The 17,336-nt window shown below is 42.0% G+C and overlaps 1 protein-coding gene and 1 long non-coding RNA gene across 6 annotated transcripts in view; one reads left to right on the forward strand and one right to left on the reverse strand.

Moving 5' to 3' along the window:
- The first annotated feature begins 1,006 nt into the window (after positions 1–1,006).
- LOC147022279 (uncharacterized) lies at positions 1,007–14,801 on the forward strand. 4 transcript variants are annotated; one of them, XR_015061165.1, is made up of 5 exons: positions 1,007–1,358; positions 8,692–8,852; positions 11,621–13,754; positions 14,163–14,219; positions 14,678–14,801. XR_015061165.1 is itself a non-coding variant. In XM_085893004.1 (3 exons), exons 1-3 carry the CDS (start codon positions 1,290–1,292, stop codon positions 13,311–13,313), a joined length of 1,923 nt encoding a protein of 640 aa, XP_085749130.1. In that variant the 5' UTR covers positions 1,007–1,289; the 3' UTR covers positions 13,314–14,152. The 4 variants fall into 4 exon arrangements, 1 of the variants encoding a protein (XP_085749130.1); XR_015061164.1 differs by lacking the exon at positions 14,678–14,801 and adding an exon at positions 14,322–14,451; XR_015061163.1 differs by lacking the exon at positions 14,678–14,801 and having other exon boundaries at positions 14,163–14,437.
- The window catches only part of LOC147022280 (uncharacterized), a 38,153-nt gene continuing 27,592 nt past the window's right edge, over positions 6,776–17,336 (reverse strand). The window contains exons 8-10 of one of the 2 annotated variants that reach the window (XR_015061167.1): positions 13,665–13,772; positions 8,668–8,849; positions 6,776–7,853 (exon numbers count right to left, since the gene is read on the reverse strand). This is a non-coding gene — a long non-coding RNA (uncharacterized LOC147022280). Of the gene's footprint in view, positions 7,854–8,667; positions 8,850–13,664; positions 13,773–14,672; positions 14,801–17,336 lie in introns of those variants that run through there. The other variant, XR_015061168.1, reaches the window with a different exon arrangement.

The following is a 17,336-nucleotide window of genomic DNA, read 5'->3' on the forward strand; positions in this document are numbered from 1 at the left end:
TGCGTGCTCTCGCGTGCTCTCGCGTGCTCTCGCGTGCTCTCTCTCTCTCTCTCTCTCTCTCTCTCTCTCTCTCTCTCTCTCCCGCTCTCTCTCTCTCTCTCTCTCTCTCTCTCTCTCTCTCTCTCTCTCTCTCTCTCTCTCTCTCTCTCTCTCTCTCTCTCTCTCTCTCTCTCTCTCTCTTCTCAGCAGGAAGGGAAACAGGGGGGAAACAGGGGGGAAACTCCACAAACACGAACAGTAATACAGAGGGAAACGAAATGGGGATAGGAACGACAACAACACAACACAGTACTCACAGCTGCACACGCGAAGCCGCCATGACGCCACACCCAACTCACCAACGACCAGCAGGGAGGGGGGGGGGGGAAGAGGAAGGAAAAGAGAGAGACTGAGAGAGAGACAGAGACAGAGACAGAGACAGAGACAGAGACAGAGACAGAGACAGAGACAGAGACAGAGACAGAGACAGAGACAGAGACAGAGACAGAGACAGAGACAGAGACAGTGAGAGACAGTGAGAGACAGTGAGAGACAGTGAGAGACAGTGAGAGACAGTGAGAGACAGTGAGAGACAGTGAGAGACAGTGAGAGAGAGAGAGAGAGAGAGATATATATATATATATATATATATATATATATATATATATATATATATATATATATATATATATATATATATATATATATATATATATATATATATATATATATATATATATATATGGGGCTTCTGAGGCAGCCATTCTGAGCGTGTGTGTATATGTGTGTTCACCTTCGTCCACCTTCAGTGGTGGGTGTGTTGACTTCGCGAGGTGTTTGGGTGTGAATCTATAAAAGGCTATCTATTTATTCCGTATGCATGTACCAACACAAAATAATTGTTAATTCACAGGAACACCGTGCCCCATTACTCACTGTGTAAGCTCCTTTATAACAAGGGTTATCATGAATAACATAAATTACATAAACACGTCTGTTGTACAAGGTTTGAAATCAGAATCCCAAGTGATAAAAATGAACGTTTTAAATCCTGTTCTCATTGGGGTAAAAGATTTGAAACACAAAGGACTCGTGTTGTTCATCAACCTTGGGTCACGTGATTTTCACCGGGAGAGGTTAATTGGAACAAAAAATATATAATTATATCGAGGGTGAGATATCAATGCAGACGAGGGAAGGGGGCGTGGCCAGTCCATTGTGACGTCACAATAATAAGTGCAACACTCGGGAATTCTGAAGACGGAGTGATATCGTTAAATTTTCAGTTCGTGGACAGCCGTACACCAGCCATGTTGTTTCCCATCGCGCTGTTCGTGCTCACCGTCCTCGGAAGTGGAGCGTCCCGTCCATCACAGCAGGTCAGGAGGGATTGTGAGAAATAACAACGTATTGTACTCGGGGAAGGTAAACAACACGATCGGAGTCACTTTCTTTGTAATTGGTAAATCAGGCCGTACGGAGGATTTAAAATGGGGGGGGGGGTGTTGGTGGGTGAGTGAGGAGAGTGTTGGTTAAACAAGTTGGACCAATCAGAGCATGATGCTCCGTACCGTCGAGTTCCCATCAAAGTTCCGAGTTTAAGTTCAGTTCACCAAGTGATTCGTGGCAGGAAACATCACGTGTCAGAAAAGGTAATACAACGTGAATACACAGATTTACATCAATGGATCAAGCACGTGTGTGTGTGTGTGTGTGTGTGTGTGTGTGTGTGTGTGTGTGTGTGTGTGTGTGTGTGTGTGTGTGTGTGTGTGTGTGTGTGTGTGTGTGTGTGTGTGTGTGTGTGTGTGTGTGTGTGTGTGTGTGTGTGTCCATGTTGTTTGATTTTTTTTTTCCACATCACACACAAATATTCCATATGACAAGCTTGTAACCTCATTGGGCAAAAAACATTTAGAGGAGGTAATAAAGGAAACATTAAATTTTATCAAGAAAGATCACACCTGTCGATAAAGGAAAATCAATATTCATGTCGTTTTTCAAAAAATAAACTTAAAGAAAGTGTTCGATTTCTCCTCAACAACAGTTTCTTTACGTTTTATAACAAGATACTCCAGCAGACCGTGGGGATACCCATGCTTATCCAATACGAATAGTAAAAAATATTATTAATGAGATATTTATATCAATACATCATTAAACAAGAGGGAACTCGGTTGAGTGCATACCTCCACCAGGTAATGCCTGATCCACGAGAACATATCGAGACCAATCAATACATGTTTGAAATATCATGCTATACAGGACTAGATCATTTTTGGACCCATCTCTCAATGGTGAAGAAAATCTTGAAAATTAAATAATTCTGGTATCCGGATCCGGATTCGGATCTTCACCAAAATCGAATCAATTCTTGCTTATCACACACCCCCTCCCCTCTGACCTCTCTACCTCCCCTCTGTTCTCTCGACCTCCCCATCCATTCGTGTTGACTCTCTGTCTCTCTGTCATGCACAGATCCATCACTGCACGTCTCGTGTTCAGTTATCACACCCATCCTCCCACCCATGGTGCACTTGAAACTGTAAGGACCGACCCCAGTTCGTGTTTCATTAAGAAATAGGATTGGAACACCAATGCCAGGTGCCCCAGGTCTTGATTAATTAATAAATAGGATTAGAACAGATAACACCAGGTACACCAGCTCATGTTTAATAAATAAATAGGATTAGAACAGCCAATGTCAGGTACCCCAGGTCATGATTAATTAATAAATAGGATTAGAACAGGTAACACCAGGTACCCCCAGGTCGAGTTTAACTAAGAAACAGGACGACAACAGGAAACATCAGGTAACCCAGCTCATGTTTAACTAATAAATAACATTACAACAGCCAATGCCAGGTACCCCAGGTCATGATTAATTAATAAATAGGATTAGAACAGGCAACACCAGGTAACCCAGCTCGTGTTACATTAATAAACAGGATTAGAACAGCCAATGCCAGGTACCCCAGGTCGTGATTAATTAAGTAATGGGATTAGAATAGGTAACACCAGGTACCATAGGTCGAGTTTAACTAAGAAACAGGATGACAACAGGAAACACCAGGAAACCCAGGTCGTGATTAATTAATAAATAGGATGACAACAGGAAACACCAGGTACCCCAGGTCGTGATTAATTCATAAATAGGATAAGAATGGGTAACACCAGGTAACCCAGCTCGTGTTTCACTCAGAAACAGGACGACAACAGGAAACACCAAGTAACCCAGCTCGTGTTTAATTAATAAATAGGATTAGAACTGCCAATGCCAGGTACCCCAGGTCGTGATTAATTAATAAATTGGATTAGAATAGGTAACACTAGGTAACCCAGCTCGTGTTTAACTAAGAAACAGGACGACAACAGGAAACACCAGGTAATCCAGCTCGTGTTTAACGAAGAAACAGAATGACAACAGGAAACACCAGGTAACCCAGCTCGTGTTTTATTAAAAAAAAACACAGGATTAGAACAGGTAACACCAGGTACCCCAGGTCGTGATTAATTAATAAATGGGATTAGAACAGGTAACACCAGTTACCCCAGGTCGAGTTTAACTAAGAAACAGGATGACAACAGGAAACACCAGGTACCCCAGGTCATGTTTAATTAATAAATAGGATTAGAACAGGAAACACCAGTTACCCCAGCTCGTGTTTAACTAAGAAACAGGACGACAACAGGAAACACCAGGTACCCCAGCTCGAGTTTAACTAAAAAACAGGACGACAGTAGGAAACACCAGGTACCCCAACTCGAGTTTAACTAAGAAACAGGACGACAACAGGAAACACCAGGTACCCCAGCTCGAGTTTAACTAAGAAACAGGACGACAATAGGAAACACCAGGTACCCCAACTCGAGTTTAACTAAGAAACAGGACGACAATAGGAAACAACAGGTACCCCAACTCGAGTTTAACTAAGAAATCGGACTACAATAGGAAACACCAGGTACCCCAGCTCGAGTTTAACTCAGAAGCAGGACGACAACAGGAAACACCAGGTACCCCAACTCGAGTTTAACTAAGAAACAGGATGACAACAGGAAACACCAGGTACCCCAACTCGAGTTTAACTAAGAAACAGGATGACAACAGGAAACACTAGGTACCCCAGCTCGAGTTTAACTAAGAAACAGGACAACAGGAAACACCAGGTACACCAGCTCGTGTTTAACTAAGAAACAGGACGACAACAGGAAACACCAGGTACCCCAGCTCGAGTTTAACTAAGAAACAGGATGACAACAGGAAACACCAGGTACCCCAGCTCGTGTTTAACTAAGAAACAGGACGACAACAGGAAACACCAGGTACCCCAGCTCGAGTTTAACTAAAAAACAGGACGACAGTAGGAAACACCAGGTACCCCAACTCGAGTTTAACTAAGAAACAGGACGACAACAGGAAACACCAGGTACCCCAGCTCGAGTTTAACTAAGAAACAGGATGACAACAGGAAACACCAGGTACCCCAGCTCGAGTTTAACTAAGAAACAGGACAACAATAGGAAACACCAGGTACCCCAACTCGAGTTTAACTAAGAAACAGGATGACAATAGGAAACAACAGGTACCCCAACTCGAGTTTAACTAAGAAATAGGACAACAGGAAACACCAGGTACCCCAGCTCGTGTTTAACTCAGAAGCAGGACGACAACAGGAAACACCAGGTACCCCAACTCGAGTTTAACTAAGAAACAGGATGACAACAGGAAACACCAGGTACCCCAACTCGAGTTTAACTAAGAAACAGGATGACAACAGGAAACACCAGGTACCCCAGCTCGAGTTTAACGAAGAAACAGGACAACAGGAAACACCAGGTACACCAGCTCGTGTTTAACTCAGAAGCAGGACGACAACAGGAAACACCAGGTACCCCAGCTCGAGTTTAACTAAGAAACAGGATGACAACAGGAAACACCAGGTACCCCAACTCGAGTTTAACTAAGAAACAGGATGACAATAGGAAACAACAGGTACCCCAACTCGAGTTTAACTAAGAAATAGGACAACAGGAAACACCAGGTACCCCAGCTCGTGTTTAACTCAGAAGCAGGACGACAACAGGAAACACCAGGTACCCCAACTCGAGTTTAACTAAGAAACAGGATGACAACAGGAAACACCAGGTACCCCAACTCGAGTTTAACTAAGAAACAGGATGACAACAGGAAACACCAGGTACCCCAGCTCGAGTTTAACGAAGAAACAGGACAACAGGAAACACCAGGTACACCAGCTCGTGTTTAACTCAGAAGCAGGACGACAACAGGAAACACCAGGTACCCCAGCTCGAGTTTAACTAAGAAACAGGATGACAACAGGAAACACCAGGTACCCCAACTCGAGTTTAACTAAGAAACAGGATGACAATAGGAAACAACAGGTACCCCAACTCGAGTTTAACTAAGAAATAGGACAACAGGAAACACCAGGTACCCCAGCTCGTGTTTAACTCAGAAGCAGGACGACAACAGGAAACACCAGGTACCCCAACTCGAGTTTAACTAAGAAACAGGATGACAACAGGAAACACCAGGTACCCCAACTCGAGTTTAACTAAGAAACAGGATGACAACAGGAAACACCAGGTACCCCAGCTCGAGTTTAACGAAGAAACAGGACAACAGGAAACACCAGGTACACCAGCTCGTGTTTAACTCAGAAGCAGGACGACAACAGGAAACACCAGGTACCCCAGCTCGAGTTTAACTAAGAAACAGGATGACAACAGGAAACACCAGGTACCCCAGCTCGAGTTTAACTCAGAAATAGGATGACAACAGGAAACACCAGGTACCCCAGCTCGAGTTTAACTAAAAAACAGGACGATAGTAGGAAACACCAGGTACCCCAGCTCGATTTTAACTAAGAAACAGGACGACAACGGGAAACACCAGGTACACCAACTCGAGTTTAAATAAGAAACAGGATGACAACAGGAAACACCAGGTACCCCAACTCGAGTTTAAATAAGAAACAGGACGACAACAGGAAACACCAGGTACCCCAGCTCGAGTTTAACTAAGAAACAGGATAACAACAGGAAACACCAGGTACCCCAACTCGAGTTTAACTAAGAAACAGGACGACAACAGGAAACACCAGGTACCCCAGCTCGAGTTTAACTAAGAAACAGGATGACAACAGGAAACACCAGGTACCCCAACTTGAGTTTAACTAAGAAACAGGACGACAATAGGAAACACCAGGTACCCCAACTCGAGTTTAACTAAGAAACAGGACGACAATAGGAAACAACAGGTACCCCAACTCGAGTTTAACTAAGAAACAGGACAACAGGAAACACCAGGTACCCCAGCTCGTGTTTAACTCAGAAGCAGTACGACAACAGGAAACACCAGGTACCCCAACTCGAGTTTAACTAAGAAACAGGACGACAACAGGAAACACCAGGTACCCCAACTCGAGTTTAACTAAGAAACAGGATGACAATAGGAAACAACAGGTACCCCAACTCGAGTTTAACTAAGAAACAGGACAAAAGGAAACACCAGGTACCCCAGCTCGTGTTTAACTAAGAAACAGGACAACAGGAAACACCAGGTAACCCAGCTCGTGTTTAACTAAGAAGCAGGACGACAACAGGAAACACCAGGTAACCCAGCTCATGTTTAATTAAGAAACAGGACAACAGGAAACACCAGGTAACCCAGCTTGTGTTTAACTAAGAAGCAGGACGACAACAGGAAACACCAGGTACCCCAACTCGTGTTTAACTAAGAAACAGGACAACAGGAAACACCAGGTACCCCAGCTCGTGTTTAACTAAGAAGCAGGACGACAACAGGAAACACCAGGTAACCCAGCTCATGTTTAATTAAGAAACAGGATGACAACAGGTAAGACCAAGTATCCCACCTCGAGTTTAATTGATAAACAAGATTAGAACAGGTAACACCTGTTACCTTTGGAGTCAATTACTATGATGGAGTCAATTAATACATAGACGTATTAATTAACTCCATAGTCGATTTAAACGGAGCATTTTGTGAGCATTTGACGGAGCCACCATTTTCCCGGTATTGTCCCGACCCACTGAGTACAGAACAGAGAACACTCCACCAAACTACATGATACTTATTCAAGAATATTTGATTTCACAAGGAACAAAGATGGATGGAAACATCAACTTCATCCACATTCAGTAGTGGATGTGTTGAGAACATGGGGTGTTTGGGTGTGAAGCTATAAAAGGTTATCTATGTATTACGTATGCATGCACAAACGCAAAATGAATGTTCATTCACACAAACACCAAAGAGATATAAACGAATAAGGAGATACACCATTACTCACTGTGTAATCTCCTTTATAACAAGGGTTATCATGAATAACATAAATTATTTCAACACACGTCTGTTGTACAAGGTTTGTAATCAGAATCCGAACTGCTCAAAATGAATGATTTATCCTGTTCTCATTGGGGTTAAAGATCTGAAAGACAAAGGACCGTTGTTGTTCATCAACCTTGGGTCACGTGGTTTTCAGCGGAAGAGATTTATTGGAACAAAAAATATATAATTTTATCTCGGTTGATAAATCAATGTAGATGAGGAAAGGGGGCGTGACCACAGTCCATTGTGACGTCACAATAAGAAGTGCAATAATAGAGAACTCTGAAAACAGAGCAGTATCGTTTGATATTCAGTTCGTGGACCGCCGTGCACCCAGCCATGTTGTTTCCCATTGCGCTCTTCGTGCTCACCGTCCTCGGAAGTGGAGCGTCCCATCCATCACAGCAGGTAAGGGGGGATTGTGAGAATTGACAACGAATTGTACTCGGGGAAGATACACAACACGATCGGAGTCGCTTTCTTTGTAATTGGTAAATCAGTCCTGCAGGGAGGATTTAAAATGGGGGGGGGAGGGGGTTGGTGGGTGAGTGGGGGGTGTGTTGGTTAAACAAGTTGGATTGGATCAATCAGAGCATGATGCTCCGTCCCGACGATTTCCCGTCATAGTTCGAGTTCAAGTTCAATTCACCAAGTAATTCGTGACAGGAAACTCCACGTGTCAGCAAAGGGAATACAACGTGATTACACAGATTTACATCCATGTGGCCAAGTTTACTTTTTATAATACCACAAGTACGTTCATCATCTTGAACCATCCATAATGCATCGTTCCTTTCAAAAATTGTTGATTTAAATTCCCCCAAAACAAGGCTGAAAGCTACTCAAAGTTTTGGGGTTGTCCACAGCACGTACTGCAGTCAGTAATCACACCCACGAACGAAAAATTGGCGATATCGGCCAAGCGTGTGTATGTGTGTGTGTGTGTGTGTGTGTGTGTGTGTGTGTGTGTGTGTGTGTGTGTGTGTGTGTGTGTGTGTGTGTGTGTGTGTGTGTGTGTGTGTGTGTGTGTGTGTCCCTTCAAGGCAAAAGCTCCTTCATGGTCGTGTCGATGGGAAATCTTCACGGAATTACTTCCTAAATTCACAAATTACTTCCCAAATCCTCTTTCAAACCTGCACTCGGCCAACGTCGGACAAACGATAAACTCTTGTACATTCTATGAGCCATTGTGCTTGTATTCTAAAAAAATTTCAAGATCATCTTGTTCTTATTTTGTCATGAACTTTTGGATTTTTAAAAATATTTGTAAAAACATTGTTTAGTTTAATTATAAATGAAATAAACATTCCTCCTACCCCTGCCCTTGTCTATTTCCATAGGTTTTCCAGAATGATGCTGTTGAGGATGGAGGGATGTCTGTGGTTCGCGACGTCGCGTTCGTTGTGATTTCCTTCCTTTTGTTATATGTTGTAATCACAATTGATCCATCACGTTGGTTCATCAAGAAGGAGAGCCCCAAAAGAAAGCTCTGCATTCACTGGTAAAGAACACATGTGACTTATTCATCAATATTTATCATGCCTTCATCCCTGAGGGAACAAGATTGCTCAGATATTTGAAGCGAGTTTATTGTGTACGATGTTATGTTGGATTATAAGGGCGAAATTTTTTTTTTACTAAATATGGAATATGTTGCTTAATTGCTGGAGTAGATGATAAGGTTTCCAAAATCCATTGGGAACATGTTTTTTCATCCAATGTTATGGGGCCATCTTGGATTTCAAAATGGACACCATGTCACTCTGTTTTGGTGGCAATGCTCACATTTTTCATGCAAAGAAGTTGAAATTTTCTTGAATTTCGGGATGGTAGCCATCTTGGATTTCAAAATGACTGCCATGAACAAACCCACTTTTGCTGTTTTAATCAAAATTAAATTTTGTGTAAATACCTCATTGGTCATTTACAGGTAGGGTATAACTTTGGTAAGCCTTCACTTTGGTAAGCTGTTTGTAATTATAGTTGTGTATTCAGTAGCCTGTGTCAAAAAATTCTCAAAGTTTCAGCAAAGTCTCTCTTGTAATTAATGAAAAATCTGCATTTCTGCAGTTCAGCAATGTCAATATACTGCCCCTCGTCAACTTGGTCTTGCAGAACACTGAAGAAGTCTCGGTCTGTGGCAATAAATGCAACACTCACTATCGGCTGGTTGATTGGTACCGTTTTCAAGTGATTTAGCTTTAAAACATAGACGCTGAATATACTTTTCCCAGTTTTTGTGAAGCAGGATGTGCAGTGGTCCAGAACATCATGAGACAGTGAATCTCCAGAAGACAGCACAACGGCAAGCCTAACTTTCCAGGGATCATATCCACTGCTGTTTACAATTTCTTGGATTGTTTTCTCCCATGTTAGCAGGAGTTGGCCCTTCAGGAGTTCTTCATGGACTTTTGGCTCTTCCTCATCTGTGATTCGTTGACAAAATACACATTTTGATTTGATAAATACTGTGCTGCTCAAACGAGCATGCTTAATAGATTCTGAAGCGTTGGGTCGTCCTCTTTGTCAGTGAAGTTGTGTCTTGTGAAGCAACAGCAAGTTTGCTTCTTCTCTCATTTCAATCCAGGTGCCTCGATTTTATCCAGGTGACTCGGTTTTATCCAGCTGCCTCTGTTTTATCCAGTTGCTTCAATTTATCCATGTGCCTCGGTTTTATCCAAGTGACTGTTTTATCCAGGTAATTCGATTTTATCGAGGTGACGATGTTTTATCCAGCCGACTCGGTTTTTTTATATCAATCTCTGTGTTCAGTGGCTTTCTTGGCTTAAAGCTCGTCTGCTGTATATTCCGATCATCCTTTGTCCAACTCAAACAAATTCTGGATTGCAATAATCTGCCTTTTTCTGCACACACTTAACAGAAGTTTCAAATGCTGATTCCATGAAGGTTCTCTATTGAGTATCAACAGGCTTTTCACCAGTATCTGTCTGGCAATACAAGCAGAGTTTAAAATCTGTTGTTGGTTTGTTGATTGGGAGCTCTTTGGGAGATGCCATAATGTATCCCATAACACAATATGAAACATGAGAAGTTGATGATTATTCAAGTGAAAGAACAACGAGCTTTTTGTTTTTGTAATAACAATCTAGCTGAAATAATGCAGGATAACCAGACATGGATAGATTCCACATGATGATTTCCTTGATATTCACATTGATTTTGTTATTGAATGTGTAAACAGTACATTTCCCAATTCACCAAATGCTTGTTCTTGATTGGCCTGCGTATTTTGTTCAATTTTAACACAGTTTCCTCATTGCTCTTTATATTTACTGAGTGACAGCTTTTTTTTTTTTTACAGTTCTTTCGTTGATAATTTGATCCATGGTGGATATTCCAAAAAGTTCATTTACCATGATCTTCGTCTGTGACGCATAAGTGAAGTAATTTATTTTTTTATATACAGCATGTGATGGTGGTGGCCGTATGGTAGCTCAGTTGCCGGAGTAGCTATCATGTCTTGATGCGCGACTGTGTTGCTGATGCAGTGCCCCTCTACCAGTACACACACTGGAACTGGTACTCATTTCACCGACCTTGGAAGGATGACAGGCTGAGTCAACCCCCTGGTGTATTAATTCAGAGTCCGACAGGGCTTGAACTCAGGACCCTAGGATCCCAAGCCGCCACCCTAACCACTGAGCCAACACCAGGCTGAGCACGTGATGATATGAATGATGTCCCACGCAAGTGACACAAGTTGAAACTTCTGACTGGAGTTTATGTTCACACACAGTGGCAATGATCTTGAAGGTTGCTAATTTACACTTCTTGTGAATATAAATGAAAACTCACCTACTAAGTGTTAATTTCCAAGGAATAGTTTGTTGGTCAATGTCAAAGTTGTGGGAAAAAATACTTCTGAAACAGCGGCGATTTTAAAATCCAAGATGGCCACCAAATGACGTCATTAAAAAAATGTTACCAATGGAATTCCAGCGAAGTTAGACGTGCTTTACAAAAAAGTCACAATTTCCTTCTTTAGCAAAAAAAAATGCAAAAGTTCATAACGTCCTCCAGCATCACGTGAGATTCTTCAAATAATCAAGCGTGATTCATCGTTCCACACCGTTCCTACGGACATTGTTTAAGTTACATCTGCATGCTCCATATTCCGTATCCTCCAGAATTGTGACACCCGTGGAACATGTTTGTTTATGTTTTACAAAACCATGTGTTCAATACTTTACATGTCATGTAATACTTCATTTTAGCTTGAACTGAGAATGTTTGTTTGTTTTGTTGCAGTTTACGATGTCGATGTAAAGTGAAACGGAAAAATGAATCGAAAGACAATCCACCATTGGTAACGGAGGTTCGGGAAACCGAACACCTTGAGATTCAGAAATCAGAGAGAAAGGAGGTTCTGGAAATTACTGGAAAAATGGAGTTCACAGGAAAACAGAACGTTGGTGATGACAAACAAGATGAGGAAGAATATCAAAAAGAGAAAGAAAAGGTTTTACGAGCAGAGGAAGAAAAGCTTCAGGAATATGAGGCTCGGTTAGTCGAAAATGAAAGAAATCTTGTACAAAGAGAGAAATTTGTGCAGGAAATGGAACATGAGATTATGGAAAAGGACGTGCAATGGAAATTGGAAAAAGAGTTATGGCTAAAGGAGGAAGAGGATGGGAAGAAACAAGAGGAGGAACAACAGCGGCAGAAAAATGAAGATGAGCAAAGAAAAATAAATGAACAGGAGAGGAAAAATGAAGAAAAGCTCAGGATGAGAAAGAAAGAAGAATCCACACGAGCAAAAGAGCAATTCCAAGTCCGAATGTGGGAAAAACACAAAAATAAAGAACTTGACCAGAAAATGCTGGTTTTGGAAAACACAATGTTCGAGATTCAGAACTGGAAGAAACGTGTGCAGCAGTGGGAGCAACATCTGCAGATAAGTAAAGAAGAGGAGCTGGAGCGACAAGGTGCGTTTGAAGCATTAATGAACGGGAAAGATGAGGAGATATATAAACGGCAGCTTCGTATGCACCAAAAAGGTGAGGAGCTTAAAGATGGAGAGTGCAGGCTGCTTAAATTGGAGGAAGAGACTCGTCTTCGAGAGAGAGAGCACCAGGAAGAACGAAAGCAATGTGAAGTTAAATGGAAACTGAAAGAGTTCATGTTAATAGTTGGAGAACAAGAGACGAGGGACAGAAAAAATAATGTGGAGTTGAGGGAGAAGGAGGTCTTGGAAAGAGAGACCAAAGTACAAAATGCAGGACATCTTGCTGATAAAAACAAGGAAGAAGTGCTTGGAACGAATGACGGGCTGCAGCAGCAACAGCAGAAAGAGGACAATGGTGATTTGCTGCCGCCGACTGAACCAAACCCTCACAGTGATGACGAGCTGCAGCAGCAACAACTGTGCAGTGTTGTCCTCCAAAAACAACCGAAGCCTCAACGTGAAGTCAGGTTACGTCAGCAGAAACAGCACGATGTTCATCGGCTGCCGCCAAAACGGGAGCCACAACATTCTTCTCAATCTGAGTTTCTCAAGGACGAAGGAGCGGAAATTGAAAGGCGCAAAAACAACCTCATGTTCCGTGGAGTGAAGGAGGGAAAAGGTGAACATGATAAGGAGGCTGTGGCAAAATTAATAAAAGCCATGAACCTGGACATCGAACCTGTACGGACCTTCCGCATTGGACGCCATTTTGAGAACAGCTTCAGACCCATGAAAGTTGTTTTCAGATGCGAGTCTGATAGGAATCAGGTTCTTACGAATAATAAGAAGATCCGGAATTTGAATGATCCCTCTCTGTGGACAAGAAACATATTTATCACTCCAGACTACACACAGCTCCAAAGAGAAAAACAAGAGTTGCTGCTGAATGATCTTGACAAAAAGAGAGAAAGTGACCCAAACGGGCAATACACCATCAGAGGAGACAAAGTCATCCTCCTGAAGAAGCCCAAGGACAACCCTCATCTCCGTAGATGAGGACCATCCCGTCTCATCTCCAAAGATCACCACCATCCCTCCTCATGTCCCATCTCACATGATACAGTCTCCTCATGCTGCACACTATAAAAGAAAGACAGTATATTCGATTGAAAACAATTTCATCTGACACACGGTCTCTTCCAAACAAGTGATTGTACCTGAGATCACATCGGAGCCAAAACCGAAACCTTTTTGGAAAGTAAAGTCAAGGACAGGCATTTCACTCCTGAAGGATATTTTACATTTCATCAGAACAGGAACCTAAACTTTTATTGTGAAGGCAACAAAGCTGCAGAAAACCAAGGCGGGGTCTTATTGTTGATGAAAAGCAATTAATCACCAACTTACATTGTTCAATGGCTGCCTCCTGAAAGGAATCCTCACCATGACGACTGGCAGCAACAGCAGAAGCCATATGTGATGCAAGATCTTCAGCAAGTAAGCACTTTTCAATACCTTTTGACAGGTGGGGTGAACACACTGAGTTCAAACACAGCTCACCCCAAGATAAAAACATGAAGTTGAAATAAATTTTGGCACTTTGTCCTTCACAGTCATTGCTGTTTACACTTCCTTTGATGAAGAAGAATATCCTTAATTGTGGAGATAACTGTAATTATAATATTTGTGGGAAGGTAACTTATTGACATGGTCATCCCCCATGCAGAATATATAACAAGAACTTTAACTCCCTTCGATTGGATGAGATCACCTGATTCACATTTTCAACGATTACCTGTTCCATCCATGCATTTCCTTCTGTGGCCCTTTCTCAACAAGTTATCAAACTGATGAAGATATCAATGTGTTTAATCTTTCATATTTCTGTTGTTTATTTTTCCAAAGGCCCCTCAGAAGAGGTGCTCCTTCCAGCTCACCTGAAACCATCATAACGGTTGGAACGTAAGTTGCCAAGATTCTTGTCTTACATCAAAAATTATTCCAAACTTTGTCTAAACTACCTGTTCTTCACCTACATCATGTCCCATTTTGTCTGTGCCTCAGAAGTGTTGAAGACGATGAAATATTTTGCTGAACACGAATCCAGACAGGCACCAAACAAATCTTCCAGTTGGTGGAAGTCTGGCATGAGTTTTAATGTATCCATATCAAAGTCATTGCGTGCACCTGGATTATCATTAAAAAATAATTGTTTGAATAATCCAGTGGGAGTTTGTGATGAAGAAAATAAAGATCGGAAATTGAATGCAAAACAAAGAAGAAAACTTTTAATGAGATGCAGAAAACAATTGAAAGGATATAATATTTCCAGGATTGTGATGGAAGACTTGATAATGATGGAGATGATGATGACAATGCCATTGAGGAATGTTGACTTCCTTTTGTTAATGCGTGTGCAGAGAAAGAAGTTTCAGGAACGGCCAATGGAGAAGAGGATGTGATGTTTGGCAGTGAATCCATCAACACTCCGTCGTACAAGCATTCCAGGAATGCAAGATGAAACATCAGACTCCAAGAGACGGCTGATCCAAGAATTAAAAAAAAACTAAACATCAGTCTCCAGAAGTACAGGTACTTAAACCTTCCATAAACTTATTTAATTACTTGCAGCCTTTCAGTGTCCATGTGTGCTAATTTGTCATTTCCTTGCTTGTTTAAAATATCAGAACGAAAACGTAATTCCGAGTGAAAGGAATTAAAAAATTCAAATGAATACATCAAGCAGGTGAGGTCTCTCCTTGATTCGTACAATCAATGCCACTCATTAAGGGAACTGCAGCAATTAACCCTTGGTCTTCACTGCATATTAGACTATATCACTGTACATCACGTGTGACTTCATCACTTTACACCATGTGTGAATTCGTCACTATGCAAACACATTTGCACTCCAACATTACATTGTCTTTCACTTCTTTTTTTTCCTCCTTCCCTTCAGCTGAGACCCAGCATACCAGTTGTACCTTGATGCCCAGTGTACGAGATCTGCCTTGACGACCCAGCATACGAGATCTACCTTGACGACTTTTATGATTGTGAATTTTGAGATTTTTAATTCTTGTGAATAAAGTTAACCAAAAATCTCTTCTCCTTTCACAAATAATATAACAGACAAGTCAAAGGAACGGTGTGTAATATATTGTTATGAAAATGGCTCCGAGTGGATTACAAATCTTATGAAAATTTCAAATGTTTGTGCATTTGTTTGTTACTCTTTCACGAGCGAAACGCAGCACCCAGAGGCCCCAAATTTTGGGTGCATGCACTTCAGAATCCAGGCAAGGTTTTCAGTGAACGCATGTTGGCCTTGAGGACCGTTTTGAGACTGAAGGCCATGATAAGGTGCACATTGGGATGTGAGGTGAGGCAGTGCTGAAAAGGTAACCACCATGAGGCCAATAACTCCAAAGATTTTCAACGTCCAACACGTCCTGATATCCCCACTTTCTTATAAATAATTTCAAGTGCCTGAGTACTTTTTATCCTCGGCAGTGCTGGGCACCACCCCAGTGTGTGAAATAATGCACAATCCAAAACACATTCAGGAGTTACATGAAAAAAAACAAAAACCTTAAATTAATCAGGAAATTATCGTGATTATTCCGCTTTAATTTCTCACAAAAGAGTGACTTTAAATGTGAAAAATATACCCATCAGAGATGGGGAATCCCCCGCCATTGAAACATTTTTTTCAAGATGGCCGCCCCAGTCGGCCATCTTGGATCCGGCCATGCCAAAAATCAATAGGGTTCTTCCTTTTCAGGTGGTACACGTGTGACGCAAATTTCAAATCGATATGGTGAACACTTTATGAGTTATCACACTCACAGCTATAAATGTTGACGCCCAGCCAGCGAGCCGGACGGACAGACGAACTGGGTAACAACAATATCCCCCTTCCGCCACGCGGCGGGGGCTAAAAATTAAGGTTAAAATTCCAAAATTCCCGACCATAGGAGGTGGGAAACCCCCCTCCCAGTCCCTTCACTTCCTCACACCAGGGATCCTTCCATCCCACCTCATTTTCTTCTCTTGTCAGCAACCATGACATATGTAAAATTTGTTGTGGATTTGCTCATACATACAAGTGGAAATCATCAGTCAGCTCCCAACCCTCATTGGGAATGTAGGGTGGGGGAGGTGGGGGTTCCCCTTCAAGTAACCCAATGAACTCCAGCATGTTTGTAATATTTGGTGGAGATTATGCCGGCCATTTTTAACTCACGTGGAACAAAAATTGTCCAAGTGAGGTGGAAGCATTGTGTGGTGTCTGTCAGTCAGTCGGGCTAGATGTGAACACTGACATCCGCAATTTAATATCGGGACCCTGTCCTCATGATGGAACACAAATTTGGTAGCATTCTGACTGGTGCGTCTGAAGAAGAAAAATTTTGAAGGAATTTATGCGATCTTCCCAAAAATTGACGAGGCCGGCCTTTTTGACAAACTTCCTGTCACGTGATCGGAATGACCTCCACAATTTAACATTCCTACCCTGGCCTAATGCTGAAACCCAAATTTGCTAGCATTCCGACTGGTGGGTCTGGAGAAGATGATTTTGGAAGGAATTTGCGTGACCCCAATTTTGACACGCTTCTGGTCATGTGATCAGAATGGCCTCGACAATTTAACATCAGGACAATGTCAGAAAGTTGTAAACAAAATTTGGTGGCATTCCGACTGGTGGATCTGAAGAAGAAGAAATATACTAAGTCGGCCATTTTGACCTACTTAAAGTCATGTGACCAGAACGAGCTTTGCAATCCCCATTACCAATGAGGCGCAGAAAGTTGCTGCCAAATTTCAATAGGACCGACCCAGCGGGTTGGCCGGAGAAGTCAAAATAGGAGATGGACAGACGGACAGTGCATCGTGACAATACCTTATCTGAAATTCCAATTCCAGAGAAGCTTAAAATTTAGAGCTACAGACAATGCAACAAAAAGTGTCCTGGGACACATAACTTTGCTTGTAATAATAATAAGTTTGTGCTTTCATCTCTTTCCGACATGGACCATGCAGCCCTCAAGCTATAGCCAGGTTCAGTTTCATGTAATG

Source organism: Eptatretus burgeri, chromosome 8 (assembly GCF_056783735.1).
Source record: "Eptatretus burgeri isolate ZD-2024b chromosome 8, Ebu_testis_v1, whole genome shotgun sequence".
NCBI classification, from domain to species: Eukaryota; Metazoa; Chordata; class Myxini; order Myxiniformes; family Myxinidae; genus Eptatretus; species Eptatretus burgeri.

Excerpts from the sequence above, each read along its gene's own strand:
- LOC147022279 (XM_085893004.1), top strand. The coding sequence starts at position 1,290 with ATGTTGTTTCCCATCGCGCTGTTCGTGCTCACCGTCCTCGGAAGTGGA. Across the intron at positions 1,359-8,691 it reads CGTCCCGTCCATCACAGCAG|GTTTTCCAGAATGATGCTGT; the intron begins GTCAGGAGGGAT and ends CTATTTCCATAG. Across the intron at positions 8,853-11,620 it reads AGAAAGCTCTGCATTCACTG|TTTACGATGTCGATGTAAAG; the intron begins GTAAAGAACACA and ends GTTTTGTTGCAG.